Source organism: Callorhinus ursinus, unplaced genomic scaffold (genome assembly GCF_003265705.2).
Source record: "Callorhinus ursinus isolate GAN/ISIS: 27379988/994484 unplaced genomic scaffold, GSC_fseal_2.0 scaffold16, whole genome shotgun sequence".
NCBI classification, from domain to species: domain Eukaryota; kingdom Metazoa; phylum Chordata; class Mammalia; order Carnivora; family Otariidae; genus Callorhinus; species Callorhinus ursinus.
The window spans coordinates 2543650-2562120 of record NW_027397078.1 but is presented as its reverse complement, the minus strand read 5'-3'; the positions used below and the strand labels follow the sequence as shown (position 1 = coordinate 2562120).

At 40.4% G+C, this 18471-nt stretch overlaps 1 protein-coding gene across 3 annotated transcripts in view; it reads left to right on the top strand.

Annotated features, from left to right (window-relative positions):
• The window catches only part of ZNF81 (zinc finger protein 81), a 129928-nt gene that overhangs the window by 73217 nt on the left and 38240 nt on the right, over positions 1-18471 (top strand). For all 3 annotated transcript variants that reach the window (XR_012381013.1, XR_012381012.1, XM_025857940.2), the window contains exons 4-5: positions 255-381; positions 6645-6740. Coding sequence is in view for 1 of the 3 variants with exons in the window: in XM_025857940.2 (XP_025713725.2) it covers positions 255-381; positions 6645-6740 (223 nt within the window). In the remaining 2 variants the exon portion in view is untranslated. The remainder of the gene's footprint in view (positions 1-254; positions 382-6644; positions 6741-18471) is intronic.

Below are 18471 nucleotides of genomic sequence, written 5' to 3'. Positions count from 1 at the left end.
CTCTGCCTCTCATGAATAAATAAATAAAATCTTTAAAAAAAAATGAAAGACTGACTTAATGTTGTATACAACGAATAGCAAAGGTTTACAGTTAGATATTTTTATCTACACAACATTACGTATAACTAGGTATTTAATAGGCATACTGTATAGCATATTCTGGTGAAAAAATCATTAAAAACAATTTCTTACTGATCCTCTCCCTACCCCCCGCTGCTGACCCTGCCGCGTTGAATGGGACTGTGTTGTTACAGGTCTCCGTGTCATTCGAGGATGTGACTGTGGACTTTAGCAGGGAGGAGTGGCAGCACTTGGACCCTGCTCAGAGACGCCTGTACCAGGATGTGATGCTGGAGAACTACAGCCACCTGCTCTCAGTGGGTAAGCCCAGCCCTTTGGAGAAACTACGAGGAGCATGTTATGGGTAAAACTGTGTCCTCCAAGTAAACTATGTTGAAGTCCTAACCTCAGTTAGGACTAAGCACCTCGGGATATGCTCTTTTTTGGAACTGGGGTCTTTACAGAAGTAATCAAGCTTAAACGGGGTCTTTGGGGTGGGTCTGAATCCAGTATGACCGGTGTACTTAAGGGAAATCTAGACACAGAGACAGACACACAAATACAGGAAAGACAGTGTGAAGATACATAAGGAAAAGAAGATGGCCACATCACTGGAGTGGTGCATCTATAAGGCGACACATGCCCGAGGCCACCAGGAGGTCAGAGAGAAGCATGGACGAGTTCCTTCCCGTTTTGAAGGTTCTCCTTCAAAAGGAGCATGGCCCTACTGACACCTTGATATCGGACTTCTAGCTTCCAGAACTGTGACTCAGTGAATGTCTGTTGTTTTGAGCTGCCCAGCTTGTGGTACTTTGTTATAGCAGCCCTAGGAAACTAAGACAGATTTTTGTAATATGGAAGCGGCTTTGGAATTGGACAATGAGTAGAGGCTGGAAAGGTTTTAGGTGCTTGATAGAGAAAGCCTAGATTGCCTTGAAGAGATTCACTGGTAGAAATATGGACGTTAAGGGGGCTTTGGGTGAGGTCTCAGAGTGAGGAGTGTGTTACTGGAAACTGGAGGAAAGGAGATCCTTGTTACCAAGTAGCAGAGAACTTGATTGAACTGTGTTTTGTTGGGTGAAAAGCAGAAAGCGTAAGTGATAAACTTGGATAGTTAGCTGGGGAAATTTCTAAGCAAAAGCATTAGAGGCATGGCCTGTGCTCTCCTTGCTGCTTACAGTAAAATGTAGGAGGAAAGAGAGACATTGGAGAGGAATTGTTAGTAAGAGAAGAAGCAGAACTTGAAGATTTGGAAAATGCTCAGCCTGTCCATAGTGTGAAAACTGAGATGGACTCCGGCAAGAGCGCCAAAGGTGTGGACGGCCAGTTGCTAAAGGGATCAGAAGTATGACCTGTGGATCCCATCAGCCATGTCAGTGGAAATGCTGCTAGCTTCGACCAAAGAGGACAGAGACAGGAAACAATGAGGGAAGGCTGTAGTGTGTCTGTTCAGCTGTGCACATGCATTAGCCTTCTGGAAGGGGGATGAATGATTCCAAGGATGGTTCTGAGGCCAAGATCTCTTTGTCCTCTGCACAGGCCAGAGAGGCGAGTCGAATGGGAATGTGGTGGGACTCACTACCCCTGCATCCTTCAGGTTCTTGGTGGTGGCATTGATCTCTGCAATTCCTACAGGAATGCAGTATTTCTTTTGGCTTACTGTTTTCCTAGTAGAGGCAGTTCTAGTGGCTTCCACTTGGCCCTTCTCACCATAATAGTCCTCACTCCACAGGTCAGGGAACCAGTGTGGGTATTCTGCCAGTTGCTGAGTATCTGTATTCTAATTCTGCATTCCTGAACCTGGGAAATAACCACAGGATGGATTGGGGGGCCTGCTGGGCCCCCTGTGAGATGGAGCTAAGCTGAAAACTCAGTTGATTACTTCACTCTCATTAGCCCCTGTGCTGTCTGGTGGGCCACGGTGACATCTTGGGTCTCCTGGAATTCGTGTCGGTTCAGAACTGGTCTCCAGTAATCTTGGAAAAGCCTCATTATCTCCTTTCCCTCCCTGACAAAGGGCTATAAATCCCTTTAGGGAAGAGAAAGATTAGCAGTATACATTTTGACAGTGTGGTGGGGTCCTTCCTCAAGGGACCCGGGCTCCCCTTCATTCAAAGGGTTCCGGGTCTGTAAACTGGCTCAAGTCTGAAAAATGATTGAGGAGCTGAGACTCTGTGTTTCATGTTAGACTTCTCTTCACTTGACCTAGAACTCTTCTCTTAATGCAGATCAATTAAGAATTTAATAGACAGCTCATCTGTTTCTTTTCTAGAGACACCATGATCAACTGGCCAACACCATGGGTCTCTGCAGGTCAGACTATTCTGATCACTGGTTTGACCCTGCTGTCCATTATAGTAACCGTGTCTACCTTGCATTTAGCAATTCACTGTCCCCATTTGGCCCCTGTCACCCCAGGATCCAGCTGCTCCCATGGCATTGGGGTTTCCCGATTTGTGTCCTACAGAGAAGAGCAGTCACAGAGCTCTTCAAGAATACCACCCCCCTCACAAATTTGCATGTCCCAGTCATGGTGACAAGAGTGTCCTCTGGACAGCGTGGGAGAGCATGTCTTATATGCTAAATCCACTCTAACATGCCAGTCTCCCCAAGCCCTTGGATGCCTTTCTCTGTAGTATATAGCACTTCTCCATTTCAGTTGCATTTTATATAAGCCACGCTTTGATCCATGTTTCAGCCAACCAAACAAAATGTTTGAGCCCTTTCTAACCCCCCAAGCGGCAACATTGAATTCAGAATCTGCGTAGTGTGCACATACCAACACATTTGGCCTGATGGATCCAACTTTATGTCCTTTCCATTATCCCACACTCTTAAATTCATCTATTTGCACCTGGGTTTCCCAGCTTTCTGTCTGTATAAGTTGGACAAATAATGCAGATCTCTTGCACCTCCTCATGGATTACACTATACCTCCCACTTTGGGCCCTGATGAGACTTGAGTCTAGTTCTAGGTCTAGAGGCAAATAAGGGTAGTGGGGGTATGTCATGAGAGAAATCAGCAGTACTTTGCAAGGCAAGTACCTCAGGGGAGGTCATTGTGGGGTCCTCAGGCAAAGTAGGGTTAGTCTTCTCAGACGAGGGTAGAAGGGCTGCTTCTACTCGGAAAGAAGACTCTTCAGACCTTAGAAGTTCAGTGTCCTCATATATGTCCATTCCAAATTTCTGGATCCCATTCCTTTTCAGTCAATTCCCTTACCTTGATAGCAGACACCCTGTAAGGTTGGGAATTCAATTTGTGTTGTAATGTGGCCACTCCCAGGATGAGACTCTGGGTTTGATTTCCAGCAATATCAGCTCTGTAGCTACAGAGGTTAGGGGTTTCTTTCAAGACAGACATAGAAGTTTTCAGGTCGTTTATGCAGTGCTTGAGCTGGGAAATCAAATCCCTGAGTTCATCCTTCCCCCCGCTCCACTTTGTCCAGCACAATTAGGAGCAACCCAGCAATCTTATTATATTGTAAGTTTGACAAAAATTTCTAAGGTGTCAAATACAAGGTCACCCAGAACCATGCCTCTCACAAGCATTTGATTAGGAGTATCCAGTGGTGATATTTTGCATATCTCTTTTGCCACATCACCCCATGGACTCTCAGTGTGCTCTAGAGTCATTAGTGCCTTCAGATCTAATCAGAGTAGGGAACCAATTCTAGAAACCCCATAACCTGTTCAGAAAACTCATTCTTAGTATTCTGTTCCTCTAGTGCCACTTTCAAAATCTGTGTTATGGTTCTCCAGAGAAATGGAACCAATAAGATATGGGTATATACATATACAGAGTACACACACACACTATAAACACACACATACACACCTACCTAGAGAAAGACAGAGAGACAGAGAGAATGAATACATATACACAGAGTCCAGGGAAGAGATTTATTTTAAGGAACTGGCTCGCCTGATTGCAGGGACTGACAAGTCTGAAATTTAAAGGGCAGGCCTGCAGGCTGGAAATTCGAGTGAGGTGATGTTGTAATCCTAAATTCGAAATCTGCAGGACAGGCCAGTAGACTGCAGAACCATTCCTTGTTCTCTTTGCCCAAGCGAACACAACAGATTGTGGTTCTTTACCTGGTGGGGTGACCCAAAACATCATTCTTTTTTTTTAAAGATTTTATTTATTTATTTGAGAGAGAGAGAGAGAGAGAGAGAGAGCGTGTGTGTGCATGCACGCGCACGTGCGCATGCGCGAGAGGTGGGCGGAACAGAGGGAGAGGGAGAAGCAGGCTCCCCGCTGAGCAGGGAGCCCGATGCGGGGCTCAATCCCAGGACCCCGGGATCATCACCTGAGCTGATGGCAGATGCTTAACTGACTGAGCCACCCCGGCCCCCCCCCCCCCCACCCCCGCCGCAAACTTCATTCTTAAAGGCTCTGGGCCATTAGTAGTCCTGCCTGAATTGGATTGTTATAGTTGCTACTGACTTTCATCACAGGGCACAGCAGTACTAAGAAATGCCCTAAGGGATTACATGTGTTCCAGACACTCTCTTCCTTATTTCCATTGTGGGGTAGCAGTCCAATTTCCCCTGACTAGTCAGCATCAGTCACCCCAGCCAGCACAGTAACTCCCTTCTTTGCCTTTTGATTCAGAGACATGAGGAGCCCAAAATGTCCACGTGACAGACTTAACTTCCAGTTCAGTAGAATCACTACTGTGTCTCCTGGCGGAAGCGTTCCTCCCTTTGGAACTAAGAGAACAGCAGAGCATAGGGAGCACGGGAACAGGAAGCAAATATTTTGCTATTGGACCGGTAGAGGTAGTAGTGAATGGTGCCACTCCTGCCCTGGGCCAACAGGGTGGGGCCACCGCCCTGGGTAGGCTTGGAGGACAGAACATTGAGCCAATAAGAATTACTCTCAGGACTCCTGGGTGGCTCAGTAGGTTGAGCCATTGCCTTCGGCTCAGGTCATGATCCCAGAGTCCAGGGATCGAGTCCCACATCAGGCTCCCTACTCGAGGGGAGCCTGCTTCTCCCTCTGCCTGCCATTCCCCCTGCTTGTGTGCTCTCTCTCTCTCTGACAAATAAATAAAATCTTAAAAAAAAAAAAAAGAATTACTCTCAAGCCTTAAAATCTAGTGGGCTTTGTCTTGCTAGTTTTTGGACCTTCTTGGGATCTGTGATCCCTTTTTTCATTCCAGTCTCTCCCTTTAGAGTGGGAATGTATGTCCTGTGCCTGTCCTACCATTGCATTTTGGAAGCTGATGACTTGTCTGCTTTCACAGGTTTGTGTGGAGAGAAGCTGCCCTGAGATGACTCATACTCACATTACACCCATAACCAATTTGGGTGATTTAGATGATAAGATTGAAGACTTTGAGTTGATGTTTAGATAGATTTTGAATTTAAGACTTGATGCTGGAATGATTAAGACTTTTGGGGCTATTGGGATGGGGTTAGTATATTTTGCACACGGGAAGGACATGAATTTGGTGGGGGGGGTGTCAGAGGGCAGATTTTTTAATGGGTTGAATTGTGTGTCCCCCTGAAAAAAAATACATGGGAATCTGAACCCCCAGTATCCCAGAATGTGACCTTATTTGGACATAGTGTCTTTATAGAGGTAATCAAGTTAAAATGAGTTCATTGGAGTGGGCCCTAATCTAATATGACTGGTGTCCTTATAAAAAAAGGGAAATTGGGGCATAGAAATAGACACATATATGGGGTGCCTGGGTGGCTCAGTCAGTTAAGTGTCTGCCTTCGGCTCAGGTCATAATCCCAGGGTCCTGGGATCGAGTCCTGCCTCGGGCTCCCTGGTCAGCGGGGAGCCTTCTCTCCCTTTCCCTCTCTCCCCAGCTTGTGCTCTCTCTCTCTCTCTCTCAAGTAAATAAATAAATAAAATCTTTTTAAGAAAGAAAAGAAATAGACACATATAAAGGGAAGATGATGTGAAGACACATAGGGAGAAGATGACCATGTGATTGGAGTGATGCATTTACAAGCTAAAGAAACATCAAAGAGGGGCGCCTGGGTAGCTCAGATGGTTAAGCATCTGCCTTCGGCTCAGGTCATGATCCCGCAGTCCTGGGATCAAGCCCCGCATTGGGCTCCCTGCTCTGCAGGAAGCCTGCTTCTCCCTCTCCTGCTCCGCCTGCTTGTGTTCTCTCTCTGGCTGTCTCTCTCTCTGTCAAATAAATAAAGTCTTTAAAAAAAAATCAAAGATTGCCAGCAAACAAGCTAGAAGACTCAAGGAAGGATTCTCCCTTAATATCTGCCAGAGAGAGCATGGCCCTACTAACACTTTGATTTCGGACTTGAGGCTCCAGAAGCATGAGACAATGACTTTTTGCTGTTTTGAGCCACAGAGGTTTTGGTACTTTGTTACAGCCACCCTAGGAAACAAACACAGAGCCTCTATGAGAGTATTTCCATTCTCAGCTGCTGAGTACTCTGAGCCATCTCAAGTGTGTGCTGGTGGCGTCCTTGATTGGCCTGAGATCCTTCAGTCCGTTAACCTCTGTGATTATTACTCTTTTCCCAATGAAATGTGGTTACTTTAAAAAAAAAAAAGTGGAAAGCAATTAGCTGGACCCAATACTATCATGTCCTATTAACAGGGTATGAAGTTCCCAAACCAGAGGTCATCTTCAAGTTGGAACAAGGAGAGGAGCCATGGATTTTGGAGAGAAAAACCCCACATCAAAGCTGTTCAGGTGAGTGAGTGCAACCTAGGCAGATGGGGGGCATGAAAACACTTTTCATTTCCTAAGAAGCCTATGCCTTTAAAATGCTATTTATTGCTACCTTCTTGGAGGATCTCAACTTTGGAAACTGCTTGAGAAGAGATAACATTGGCCTCTTAGGTACCAGACTGTTCTCTCCCTCTGTTTCCCTTAGTGTGATCAACTGTCTTTTTTGCCTGGCTTTCCTTTGGGAGAATTACGGCAATTCCTACACTCAGAATCACATGCCAGGCTTCCTCCCTATAGATCTTGCTTCTTTGGATGTTTTCTCCTACCATGACATTTTTATCCTTCATTCCTTAAGCCCCACCCCCAGGGTCAGAGATTCTTAAAATATATACAGTCAGGTTTTAATGGGTTTGCCTTCTTTGAAAACCAGTGGGTTGCCCCACTCCTGTTCTTCTGAGGACCTTCTCGCTTTCTTCCTCATTTTCTTCTTAACTCTAAGATAACCAGTAAACTCATCTACGACCAGCCTCACCTCCTCTTCTCTCTTCAGATTCCTCACTCCTTTCCATCTCCCCTGCTGCCATGCTTCCCATCTTCTGACCTTGGGATCACTGTCACTTAGCATTTTTGTCTTTTAAATAAATCAACTGTGTTCAAGTATAATTTACATACAGTAAAATGTATCCATTTGAAGTGCCCCGTTTGATGAAAGCCCACACTGGTGTAATCACCACCCCAATCATGGTATGGGGAACATTCTGTCTCACAAAAATGAGTCTCCATGCCCCTTGTAGTCCGTGGGCACCACCACTTCGGCCCCGGGCAAACTACGGACAGGCTTTCTGTCACCATAGATTAGATTTGTCTTTATTAGGGTTTCATATGAGTGGAATCCTACTATCTACACCCTTTTGGGTGTGGCTTCATTTGTTCAGTATCATGATTCTGTGCTTCATCCATGTTACTGAGTATATTGCTAGTTTATTCCTTTTAAATGCTGAAGACTATTCTATGATATGAATAGATTGCAATTTGTTTATCCAAATACCTGTTGATGACAGGTGGTTGTTATTTGGTTATTATGAGTACAGCTGTAGTGAACATTCTGGCATGTCTTTGTGTGACCATATGTTTACATTTCCCTTGGGTAACTACCTAGGAGTGGAGTTGGTGGGTCATCTGATTGTATAAGTAAGTGTATACTTGCCTAAGAAATTGCCAAACTATCTTCCAAAGTGGCTGTGTGATTTTACACTTCCAGCAGCAATACACGAGAATTTCTGTCACTCTGCATCCTTGCCAACACCTGTTACCATCATTTCTTTAATTTTTGCTATTATAGTAGATGTGTAATGGTATCTCACTATGATTTTAAGTTGCACTCCTTTGACGAGTAATGATCAGTATCGTTTTGTGTGCTTATTGACCATTTGTACATTTTTTTAATCTTTTTATTGTTATGTTAATCACCATACATTACATCATTAGTTTTGGATGTAGTGTTCCATGATTCATTGTTTGTGCATAACACCCAGTGCTCCATGCAGAACATGCCCTCTTTAATACCCATCACCAGGCTAACCCATCCCCCCACCCCCCTCCCCTCTAGAACCCTTAGTTTGTTTCTCAGAGTCCATCGTCTCTTATGGTTGGTCTTCCCCTCTGATTTCCCCCCCTTCATTCTTCCCCTCCTGCTGTCTTCTTCTTTTTTTTTCTTAACATATATTGCATTATTTGTTTCAGAGTGTGATTCAACAGTCTTGCACAATTCACAGCACTCGCCATAGCACATACCCTCCCCAATGTCTATCACCCAGCCACCCCATCCCTCCCACCCCCCCACCACTCCAGCAACCCTCAGTTTGTTTCCTGACATTAAGAATTCCTCATATCAGTGAGGTCATATGATACATGTCTTTCTCTGATTGACTTATTTCACTCAGCATAACACCCTCCAGTTCCATCCATGTCATTGCAAATGGCAAGAATTCATTCCTTTTGATGGCTGCATAAAATTCCATTGTGTATATATATACCACATCTTCTTTATCCATTCATCTGTCGATGCACATCTTGGCTCTTTCCACAGTTTGGCTATTGTGGACATTGCTGCTATAAACATCGGGGTGCACGTACCCCTTCGGATCCCTACATTTGTATCTTTGTGGTAAATACCCAGTAGTGCAATTGCTGGATCGTGACCATTTGTACATTTTTGTTTGAAGCGTCTATTCAGATATCTTTCCCGTTTTTTAAATTGGGTTGTTTGTTTTCTTAATGAGTTTTCAGAGTTGTTTATATTTGCTGGATATATGCCAGATATATACATTGCCAATATTCTGTTCCAGTTTGTGGCTTTCACTTTTTTCTTCTTACTGGTGCCTATCAGAGAGCAAACATTTTGATTTTGTTGGAGTCTAACTTACCATCTTTTAAAACTTTCTGGTGCTTTCTGTGATCTGTTTAAGAAATCTTTGCCTGCCACAAGGTCACAAAGAGTTTCCCATACTTTGTACCAAAAGTTTTAGCATTTTAGCTTTCTCAGTTTAGACCTACAATCCATTTTATATGTTTGATGTAAGAACTGATCTTCATTTTTATCAGTACAATATCTACTTGTTCCAGAACTATTTGCTGAAGAGACTTTTTTCCCCATTGCATTTCCTAGTTGTGTTTATCAAAATCAATTGACTTTATTTTTTTAAGCTTTTTTTTTTAAAGATTTTATTTATTTATCAGAGACAGCACGAGAGCATGAGCACAAGCAGGGGCAGAGGCAGAGGGAGAGGGAGAGGGAGAAGCAGACTCCCCACTGAGCCAGGGGGAGCCTGATGCTAGGTAGATCCCAGGACCCTCGGATCATGACCTGAGCCGAACGCAGACGCTTAATAACTGAGCCACCCAGGCGCCCCAACCAATTGACTTTATATATGTGAACCTGTTTCTGGACTCTTTATTTTGCTCAGTTGCTCTATATGTCTTTCTGTTTTAAGGTTTTTCTGTTTCTTAGGTTTTAAGGAGGGCACGTATTGCATGGAGCACTGGGTGTTATATGCAAACAGTGAATCATGGAACACTACATCAGAAACTAATGATGTACTGTACGGTGCCTAACATTAACATAATAAAAAAATAAAATGTTGGTTTTAATATTATTCAGGCATGCTGAGACCAACAGATCCAGAGATGACTGCCATTAAAAAGATAATTTGTGGGGCACCTGGGTGGCTCAGTCATTAAGTGTCTGCCTTCAGCTCAGGTCATGATCCCAGGGTCCTGGGATCAAACCCCGCGTTGGGCTCCCTGCTCTGCGGGGAGCCTGCTTCTCCCTCTCCCACTCTCCCCCTGCTTGTGTTCCCTCTCTAGCTGTCTCTCTCTCTGTCAAATAAATAAAATCTTTTAAAAAAACAAATAAAATAAAATAAAAAGATAGTTTGTAATACACAGTCCCCAAGAGGAGGAGACATGCCATACCATGCAAGGCCACACCAGGAAGCACCAGGGTCAGTCAGGAGGCCAAAGTTTTAGGGAAAAGCATGGATAAGAGCCTTTATTGTCATTTTCATGGGGAGGAATGGGTGAAATAGAGTAAGCAGGCTGGGGAGGTTTAGGATTGGCTAGTTTTGAGTAATTTCAGTGGGGCTCCAGGGGTTTAGGGACTGTCTCTAGTTACCTGGTACCTGGCACTGAGGTGATCAGAGCAGAAGGATATCGCTCGACCTTAACAAAGGAGGAGAGGACGTGGGTTCTGGGTTGGTTGGTTGGCATATGAAAGGTGTGCTTACGGGGAACTCATCTGCCATCTCTAGGAAATAACTAGTACTGAGAGAGGCAGTCTCTCCAGGATGAGGAAGGCACCAGATGATCTGAGCGTCAACAATACAGAAAATAAGATAAGGAAGATGTGATATATGTAAAATGGCATATTATTCAGCCATAAAAAAACCAAAACCTTGCCATTGGCAACAACATGGATGGAACTGGAGAATATTATGCTAAGGGAAGTATGTCAGTCAGAGAAAGATACCTCATGATTTTACTCATGTGTGGAATTTAAGAAACAAATGAACAAATGGAAAAAAGAGAGAGACAAAACAAGAAACAGACTTTTAGCTATAGAGAACAAACTAATGGTTGCCAGAAGGGAGGTGGGGAGATGAGTGAAATAGTGACGGGAGTTAAGAGCACACTTATCATGATGAGCGCTGAATAACGTATAGAATTGTGGAATCACTATATCCTACCCCTGAAATGAATATAACACTGTATGTTAACTATACTGGAATTAAAATTAAAAACTTTAAAAAATACGGAAAATATAGTTAATATACTGTCCTTTTGGCAAACCGACATTTTCTTTATTACTGTAGCTTCTGTAATGAGTCTTGAAATCAGGTAGGATAAGTTCTCCAACTTTGCCTTTTTTTAAAATTACTTTGGCTCTTCTAGGTCATTTGCATTTCTATATAAAATTTACAAGCAGTTTGCACTTTTTTTGAAAAAGCCTGCTGGGGTTTTGTTTGGAGTTGAGTTCACTCTATAGATCAATGTCAGGAGAATTGATATCTTCACAATATTGGGCCTTCTAATCCACGAGCATGGCATGTTTTCTGTATTTATTTAGATGTTTGATTTCTTTCAGCTTCAGTGTAGAAGTCTTCTGCATCCTTCATTAAATTTATCCCTAAATATTTGACGCTCTTTGACAGTATTGTAAATGACATTGTTTTTTAAAATTTATTTCAGATTATTCATTGCTAGTATAAATTGCTCGTGATTGATTTTTGTACATTGACTTTGTATCCTGAGGCATTCGTACATCCACCTATTAGTTTTCTTGTAGGTTCTTTGAGATTTTTCATGTAAGTAATCATTATCACTTTAAAGACACTTTTTCCTTTCCAATTTCATGCTTTTTATTTCTTTTCCTTTTCTTACTTCACTAACACCTTCAGTGTGATGTTGAATAGAAGTGGTGAGTGTGGGCATGCTTGCCTTGTTCCTGATATTAGGGATAAAAAAATGCATAGCATTATGTATGATATTTTTTGAAGCTGCCCTTTATCAGGTTATAGAAGTTCTTTTTTAATCCTAGCTTGTTGAAGAGGTTTTTTTTTTTAAATCATGGTTATGTGTTGAATTTTGTCAAGTCCTTTTTCTTCATCTTATTAGAGTAATCATATGAGTTGTTGCTTTTATTTTGTTAATATATGAGTTTATGTGTTGATTTTCAAATGTTAAATTAACCTTGTATTTCTGAGATAAAATACTAGTTGATTATGATATATAACCCTTATTATATATTGTTGGATTATATTTACTGATATTTTGTTTGAAAGTATTTGCAATTTTTATGAGTGATACTGGTTGTAGTTTTCTTTTTCTGCAATGTCTTTGTCAGGTTTTGGTATTAGGATTCTGCTGGCCATATAAATGAGTTGTGAAGTGCTCCCTTTTCTGTTTTCTGAAATAGTTTGTGTAAGATTGTTATTTCTTCTTTTACTGTTTCATGGAATTCACCAGTGAAACCATCTGGGCCTGGAATTTTCTTGATGGGAAAGTTTTAATAACAAATTCAATTTCTGTCATAGACATAGGGTTATTCAGATTTTCTCTTTCATCTTTTGTCAGACATAGTAAGTTGTATTTTTCAAGGAATTTGTCTATTTACGTTGTCTAATTTAATTCTGTTGTAGTCTGAGAATACACTGTGTGATTTCTCTGTATGGTCTATCTAGGGGAATATTCCATGTGTCTCTGAAGAAAATGTATAATCAGCTGTTGATGGGTGTTGTGTTCTGTAGTGTATAAATCAAGCTGGTTGTATGTTGTTGAAATCTAATGCTTTACTGAATTGTGTTCTACTTGTTCAATCAATTATTTGTAATTTTAGGGGATAAAAACTGACAAAGAGATTTTAAAGTTTTTATGGATATGAAAAGGCTCTAGAATAGCCAACATAGTCTTGAAAAAGGAGAAAAAGTGTTAAGATTTACTGTAAAGCTACAACAATCCAGATAGTGTAGTTTTGATATAAGGACAAACAGATATATAAATGGAACAGAAGAGAGTCCAAAAATAGACCCACACATATATGGACAACTGAGTTTTGACAAAGGTACAGATAGAATTCAGTGGGGGAAAGGAATTTTGTTTTTGAACAAATTGTGCTGGAACAAATGGATATCAGTACTGGAAGAAAAATGCCCTTGACCCATACATACCTCACACCATATATAAACATAGCGGAGTTTAATATGATTGAATTGTTTCTATTAGACCAACCTATCTAACAGATATAAACTGTTAACTATGAAAAATACACTTTCAAAACTACTGAAAGAAAGACAAATGCCGTATGATTTCACTCATATGTGGAATTTAAGACACAAAACAGATGAACATATGGAAAGGGGGGAAAAAAGAGAGTGAGCAAATCATAAGAGACTTTCAACAATAGAGAACAAACTGAGGGTTGATGGAGGGAGGTGTGTGGGGGATGGGTAAATGGGTGAAGGGTATCAAGGAGGGCACTTGTTATGATGAGCACTGGGTGTTGTAGGTAAGTGATTTATCACTAAATTCTGCTCCTGAAACCAATATTACACTATATGTTAACTAACTGGAATTTAAATAAAAATTGGGGGGGGGAAAAACTACTGAAGAGACTGGATAGTGACCAAAGGAACATTTTTCTGGGTCATCTTATATTGAGTAATTTTGGATTGTTATCCCAAATATTATCAGAGTTATGTTTTAGTAACACCATTTTCTGTTATATTCTCCCATGTTTTTGTCATAGTAGGCAGTTAAGTAGGTTAGACTCAAACTGGAGACGCTATCTCACCTATGGTGGGTAGCAACTTAGATCTCTGTTCAGACTTGTTCTAACTTCTAACTCTTCAAAACCTGCCTGCTTTTGTTCACTCTACCAGTACATGTTTTGTTTTGTTTTGTTTTTCTAGAGAATATGGTTACTGTCTGTATAAGGATTTTTTTAAGGAGCTTCTCCATACTAGAGGTGGAACTCTTACAATTGATTCTTGTACATTGATCCTGTATTCTGAAACCTTGCTAAATTCACGTATTAATTCTAGTGAGTATTTTTGTAAAGTCCTTAAAAATTTTTTTGCATAAATTACCATGTCTTTTTATCATTTCCTTTATAGTCTGCATGCCCTTTATTTTTATTTTTATCTTGAGGGCAAAAGCTTTCAGTCTTTCAGCACTGAGTATATTAGCTGTGGTTTTCCTTAGATGTCCTTTATTAATTTGTGGCAGTTTCTTTCTATTGCTAGTTTGATGAAAGTCTTTAACATGAATGGATATTAGATTTTCCAGATGCTTTTTTGCATTTATTGTGATGAACATTTTATTCTGCTGATATGGTGAATTTCACAGATATTCAGATGTTAAACTGACTTTGCCTTACTGGGGATAAACCTTACTTGATCATGATTATTATCTTTTTTATGTATTTCTTGAATCAGTTTGCTAATATTTGGTAAGGGTTTTTGTCTCTGTGTTTAAATGAGGTATTAGTCTTTAGTTTTGGGGGATATTTTGCTTATAATATCTTTGATTTTAGTATCATGTTAATGCTAGCCTCATAAAATGAGCTGGGAAATATCATGCCTGCTCTATTTTCTGAAGGAGCTTGTGTAAAATTGCTATATTTGCTAGGATTTTTTAATGTTCACTCCTCTGTTTTGTGATTTTTATGTAAGATTGCTTAAAACTTTATAAATTTTATTTAAATATATGGTAAAATATACCAGTGAACTCATAATGGGTCTGAAGTTTTCCTTGTGGGATTACCTTTAATTTCAAATTCGGTATCTTTAATAGATACGGATATATTCAGATTTTCAATTTCTTCTTGTATTGATTTCTTTGAGTTTATACATTTTATCTATGTTATCAAATTTTTGGCATGTGGTTGTTTCATAATATTCCTCTATCATTGTTTTAATGTCTGGCATATCTTCCACAATGTACCCTTTCTCTGAAATTGATAGAACTTCAGTTCAACAGGAATATATTAAAAATTTTTATGCACTTAATAACATAGCTTCAAAGTATATAAAGTAAACATTGACAATGCTAAAAGGAGAGATAGACAAAATGCATAATCATAGTTGAAGATTTTAACATACCTATCTCTATAACTGATTATTGTCTTTACAGACAAAAGAATCTTTAAAGATACAGATTTGAGGGGCACCTAGGTGGCTCAGTTGAGTGTCCCAAGTTTTGATTTTGGCTCAGGTCATGGTCTCAGGGTTGTGGGATTGAGTCCCACGTTGGGCTCTGCACTCAGTCCGGAGTCTGCTTGAGATTCTCTCTCTCTCTCTCTCTCCCTCTGCCCTTCCCCCTCCCACACATGCTCTCTCTCTCTCTCTCTCTAAAATAAATAAATAAGTCTTAAAAAAAGATTTGAACATGATAAACCAATGTGACCTAATTGACATACCATAGGTCACTATATCCCACAACTGTAGCATATACATTTTTTTTAAATGCACATGGCACACTGAGCAAAATAGACCTGATTTTAGGGTATAAGGCTAATTGCAACAGATTTCAAAGGATTGAAATTGTATGTTAAATGTTCTCTAATTACTGTTGAAATAATTAAAACTGAACAGAAAGACAACCAGAAAATATCCAAATGTTTGGAAAGTAAGCAACACACATGCAAATATCCCATAAGTCAAAGAAGAAACCACAATGGAATTAGAAAATGTTTTGAGCAGAACGATAATGAAAATATGTCACATCAGAACTTGTGGGATGAAACTGAAGCACTACTCAGATAGAAATGTATTGCTTTATACATACGTACCAGAAAATTGGAAAGTTTAAAAATTACTGATCTAAGTTTGCCACTCAAGACATAAAATAATGAAAACTAACAAGGCCAAAAGTTGGTTCTTTGAAAAGATTAATACAGTTGATAAATCTCTAACAAGACTAATCAAGAAAAAGAAAGAGAAAACATAGATTATTAATGCCATGCATGAAAAAAGAAACGTTACAAATCCTACAGATATTAAAAGGATATTAAAAAGATATTATTACCAGCTGTATGCCAGTAAATTTGGTAATTGAGATTAAATGGACACAGTCCTAAAACAACACAAATTACAAGAAATACCACAAGAAGAAAGAAAAAAATCTTAGGGGCGCCTGGGTAGCTTAGTCATTAAGCGTCTGCCTTCGGCTCAGGTCATGATCCCAGGGTCCTGGGATGGAGTCCCTCATCAGGCTCCCTGTTCAGCGAGGAGCCTGCTTCTCCCTCTCCCTCTGCCACTCCCCCTGCTTGTGCTCTCTCATTCTCACTCTCTCTCAAATAAATAAATAAATAAAATCTTTAAAAAAGAGAAAAGAAAAAGAAAATATTATTTTATAATTTAAAATCTTTCTGCAGGGGCACCTGGGTGGCTCAGTCAGTTAAGTGTCTGACTCTTGGTTTCCATTTGGGTCCTGACCACACGGTCAAGGGATCAAGCCCCACGTCAGGCTCCACACTCAGTGCAGTCTGTTTGAGATTCTCTTTCTCACTCTGCCTCTGCCCCTCCCCCTGCATGTGCACTCGCGCTCTCTCTCTCTCATAATTAAATAAAATCTTCAAAATAAAATTTTTCTACAAACAAGCTCCCAGCCCACATGGCTTCATTGCTGAATTCTTCCTGTTATTTAAGAAATAATGGCCACCTGGATGGCTCAGTCAGTCGTTAAGAGTCTGCCTGGGCTCAGATCATGATCCCAGGGTCCTGGGATTGAGCCCTGCATCGGGCTCCCGGCTCAGCGGGAAGCCTGCTTCTCCCTCTCCCACTCCCTCTGCTGTGTTCCCTCTCTCGCTGTGTCTCTCTCTCAAACAAATAGAATCTTTAAAAAAAATAAAGAAGAAATAATACCAATATTATTCAAATTATTTTGGAGACAAAAAGAGAGAGAGAACACTTCCCATCTCATTTGATAGTAAGTGGAACTGTATTAGAATGAAGAATTACACTTCTTCAAAAGATATTAAGAAAGTGAATAGGAAGCCACAGACTGGGAGAAGATCATTGCAATACATAGATTTGATAAATGACTTCTATTCAGAATATATAAAGAACTCTTAGAAATCAAAAAGAGAAAGTCAGACAACCCAGTAGTAAAAGAAATGGGTAAGAGACGTGAACAGGTACTTTTTTTATATTATTTTTTATTTTTTTTTAAGATTTTATTTATTTGACAGAGAGAGATAGTGAAAGAGGGAACACAAGCAGAAGGAGTGGGAGAAGGAGAAGCAGGCTTCCCGCTGAGCAGGGAGCCCGATGCGGGGCTCGATCCCAGAACCCTGGGACCATGACCCAAGCTGAAGGCAGATGCCCAATGACTGAGCCACCCAGGTGGCCCTGAACAGGTACTTGTAAAAAGAGGTATCCAAATAAATGGTCATTATGTATATGAAAAGGTGCTGTACATCACTACTTATCCAGGAAATGAAAATTAAACCACGATGGGACAACCCTGCACAGATACATACACACAAAAGAATGGACACAATTAGAAAGACTTACAATATCAAGTGTTAATGAGTATTTGGAGCACCTGGAATTTACATACATTGACGGTAGGAATGTAAATACTTTCAACCACTTTGGGAAGCAGGCAGTACCTACTGATGCTAAATGTACAGCTATCCTGTATCCCAGAAATGCCACTCCTAGGCATTTACTTAAGAGAAATAAATATATATGTCCACTAAAAGAAATGTACAGAATGTTCATATCAGCATTAGCATAATTGCCAAAAACATGAAACACCCCAAGTGTCCAATCAACGGGAGAATGGATGAATGTTGTGTTATTTTCTTACAATATGATAATACACAGCAATGAAAAAGAGCTACTGACACACAAAAGAACTTGGATGAATCTCAAAAAAATTATTGAACAGAAAAGCCACGTATGCAGATGAATACATGCTATATATATAGCTCAACTTATGTAAAGTTCAAGGATAAGAAAAACTATGGTGATAAATGATTAGTGGTCTATGATCAGAGTGGTGGTTATCTCTGAGAGTCAGTGATTGGGAAGAGCTGCAAGGGAACTTTCTGGGACAATTAAAATGTTTTATATTTTCATCTAGGTGGTGGTTACATGGGTATATACATATAAAAAATTCACTGAGCTCTATAGTTAAGATCTGCACTTTACTATGTAGAAATTATACCTCAATTTTTTAAAAACAAAGAATTTCTTAAACACGTCATCTTATGAGCCTATGAGATTATTCCTTGGGAATATTTATATAGAAATGGTATTACTTGATCATTGGGATATACGTGCAGTACACAAGTATGCCCATTTCATTACATCTATGTCAACACTTGGAATTATGTGGCCCATCTAATGAATATAAAGTGGTATGGTTTCTTGCTCTTTCTTTTTTTTTTAAAGATTTTATTTATTTGTTTGAGAGAGTGTGAGAGAGAGAGCACGAGTGGGGAGCAGAGGGAGAAGCAGACTCCCCACTGAGCAGGGAGCCCGATGTGGGGCTCCATCCCAGGACCCTGAGATCATGACCTGAGCTGAAGGCAGACCCTTAACTGACTGAGCCACCCAGGCGCCCTGTTTCTTGCTCTTTCTAATATCAGTTATCCATTTGGGTTTCCAAATGAGCAAAAAGGAAATTTGCTCATTTCCTTTTCCATAGAGGCCTTACCCCCACTGAGATGCCCCTGGTTATGGGTGTT